Here is a 3,451-nt window from a genome sequence, read left to right on the forward strand (position 1 = left end):
ATTACACATAAATTTTATATAAATACAGGAGTGGTAGAATTTTATGCTCTTGTTCAATTATTATTTATTAATTTTATCTTCTACTTTTCCAAAAACCCTAATAAGCTATTGTGTAAACATGCCTTTAAAAATACAGAAATAAAACTATTTGCTAAAATTTGGCATTGGGTAGGAAATTATTTATTATACTACCAAAATGTTATATTCATATGAAGAAATTTTCAGTGGCCCAGAGATTACTTTTTAAGGATGTCAGACACCTGCTCAGTGTAATGACCAGTAGTAGTGATTGTAACCGACTATTACCTTCAAACTGTGAAAAATTTTAAGGAACTCAAAATTTATCCTCATATTGTTCAGTTTCTGATAAATAAGAGTAATAATAAAATATTAGCTTGAAATTGTACAGTTTCTTAGCTTCTTTTCTCTGTCTCCTCCCTGCCAATGAAAAAGGAATGTGATATGGATAGAAAAAAGATAGAAGAATTAATGGAAGAAAATATGACTTTGGAAATGGCACAGAAACAGAGTATGGATGAATCATTACATCTTGGCTGGCAGCTAGAACAAATATACAGAACTAGTGAACTTTCTGAAGGTATTCCCTATATCATTTTAATTAAAATGATGAGTGAGTAAATGAAGTCATATTTATGCTTACATTTCTGGATATTTTATTGCAGTTTTATATTCCCTGCCTGGAGATGTCTCTCTAGATATGATGTCTAGAGTAATTTTAATTACCACATTCCTGGATCTGGTCCTTATCTTTACATGTCTTACAACTCAACTTTATAAGTGCAGTGACAGATTTGATCAGTTGTTTAGGCATTATTTCATGTTAATATCACAGGAAGCTGGAATACGAGTTTATTAATTTATTTTGAAAAAGATAGCCATCTACTAGATAGTACAGAAAAGTCATACTTAGCTGGTCAACCTGTTCTTTGACTAGAGGCAAACCTAATTAGAAAGTCAAAATGCAGAGAAAAGATTCTTAGGAGAATATGTAGCCAGATTTCTAAAAGCAAGTTAAGGATCTTAATGGTTATTTTCATCAATATATGTAATCAGCAATTTAGGATTATACCTACCAACCAGTCCAGCCCAGTTTTACCCTGGAGATGATAAAAGACCCTTAGATAAATTTTTGACTTTTGACTCTTTTTTCATACCCTCCATATTGACTTGTCCTCTTACTTAAAGCTGAGCATATACATATATTTATTTGGGTTATAGCTTTGAGAATGCTAGTACTGCTATGTTTATTGAAATTACATCTAAGTCACATTTATTTGAATTAGACTGGTTCCATAATTCCTCAGTTAATCAATATTAGATTATTTCACCTGCTTTCCTTCCTTTTGCAGATATTTAATAAGCATCTACCATGTGTAAAATATTATAGCAGGCTGAAGATACAGTGGTGACATAGATATAAGGTCTGAGAAAGCTTATAGTCTGGTGCTAACAGAGTAATTACAGTAATTACTTTCACAGATGATTTGTCATATTTATTACCATTAGGCTTCTCCTGATTTTATACTTGAGAACCCAATTCCAAATTCTAGGAATTCCCTTTGTCGTAAGTGATAATATTCAGCCAGTGAACTTGGTGAGATGTGTTTCTTAAAATACCTGTGAAACATTTTTTATTGTATTCTTTATGAATTGTTACAAGGAAAGCAATTCAAACTTAAATGTTTTCTATACCAAAGTAGTTAAAATTACAGTTTTCCCATCTGTTAAATGAGAACAATAACAGTAAATACCTTGTAGGGCTGTTGTGAAGATTGAATTTATTAATACTTATGAAGCCCCTAAAATAGTGCTTGGTAAATAGTAAGCATTTGAACGTTTATAATTATTATTATCATTATATCATCGTCATCATCCTTACTTGGGGTTATAGACCTGCAAATCCATTCTAATGGGTTGTAGTTTGGTTTTTTAAGTTGTACAAGGGACTTTCTTTATAGAAAATTTGGAAAAAATATAAAATGCGGAAAAATATAAAGTGAGAAATTAAAGAAACGAATACTTTCTTAAGTCACTTTTACATTTCACAAAATTTGCTTCTAGAATTTTTTTACACATGCATAGATATTTTAGACATTATCAGATTAGTGTGTATACAATTCAGGTTCTTTTTCACCTAGGATTATAACATGGGCAGATCCCCATGTTGTTAAAAATGTGTTGTAAGCATCCTTTTAATTCTGCAGTGTCTGACCTGAAACTTCTTTCAAACACAGTTACTGTATTAAAAGTATTACTAAGGTATATTGCTTTAATAGCTTAATCTTGTTTAATTGAAATGCATGACTACAAATCATGAACTAGAGTTTTACTAAAGAAGACTTGGACAACTAATGGAATTTTAAAAGTGAGTGACTCCCTAGTACATCAACTTTTAAAAGATTAATAATATGCAGACTAGAATAAAAAGCTAGATAGAAGAATCAAGGCTTTCTTTGCTTAAAATCTAAGGGATAGTCTATCATACCTAATTTGGAAAGAATGTATGCTTGTGGGGATATTATTTCGTGTGTTCATATTTCTTTACTTTTTATGATGGAGAATTTCAATATACACAAAAGTAGACAGACCTAGAAAGGCCTTCCTGTACTTCTGTTGCCTTTCCTGAAATTGAGGATTTTAAAATAAATTATAGGTGTCTTTTTTTATTTGTAAACCCTAATATTTTTATATCATCAAAGTAAATATTTTAAATTAATTAACAGATTAAATGAGTCTGCTGCAGGGTTACTTAAAAATAACTATTTTAGCTTACCGAAGAGTATCATTTACAGAACTAGAAACTGAGTTTTCTTAATTTAAAAAATGTAATGCTCAAATCTGTTTAGATTTTTTTTCTTTGGCAAAGTGAAGTACATATTGCTCTTTACACTTAGGTTTACTAGGGATTCTTCATTTAGAGAAAGACTTTTTCAAGGTGACCAGTGTATGCTGTCTTTCCTTTTTCAGAATCAGATTAGGATATTTTAACCCAAACTGTCCTTTAATTTTTGAAGGTGTGGGGATAGGATATGTTTTATACTTCTTACTTGAATCAAGCAATGACTCCAGGAGAGAGCGCACAAGGCAATAACTATATTTTGCGCAAGTAACTTAAGACTCATTGAACTTAAAGTGGCTGGGACATTGTCAAGTAATTGATTTCTCATGGAATGAGAGCTGAAACTCTAGTCTCTTCAGTGTAAATTTTGTACATTTTTTCCCCACTAGAATGTCTGTGGATGCAATAAAAATTCAAGAATTCAAGATTTACCTGTCTTTAATATGTTATTTTTTTATTGTGTATATCTTGTATCACTGTAGAAAATTTCATAAAGTTCAGGACCAGGTGATATAGTACATTTAGACTCAACAATTTAAATAGTAAAGAGTAGACACAGATTTACCAAATATATATTTTTCAATATTTTAG

General features: G+C 30.5%; 1 protein-coding gene across 2 annotated transcripts in view; it reads left to right on the forward strand.

The window, feature by feature from the left end:
- LOC118909533 (girdin-like) overlaps nucleotides 1-3,451 on the forward strand; it is a 113,742-nt gene that overhangs the window by 93,653 nt on the left and 16,638 nt on the right. For both annotated transcript variants that reach the window (XM_057496960.1, XM_057496961.1), the window contains one exon: nucleotides 454-598. In XM_057496960.1, the coding sequence (XP_057352943.1) occupies nucleotides 454-598 (145 nt within the window). The remainder of the gene's footprint in view (nucleotides 1-453; nucleotides 599-3,451) is intronic.

The sequence above is a fragment of the Manis pentadactyla genome, chromosome 2 (genome assembly GCF_030020395.1).
Source record: "Manis pentadactyla isolate mManPen7 chromosome 2, mManPen7.hap1, whole genome shotgun sequence".
In the NCBI taxonomy this organism is placed as follows: Eukaryota; Metazoa; Chordata; class Mammalia; order Pholidota; family Manidae; genus Manis; species Manis pentadactyla.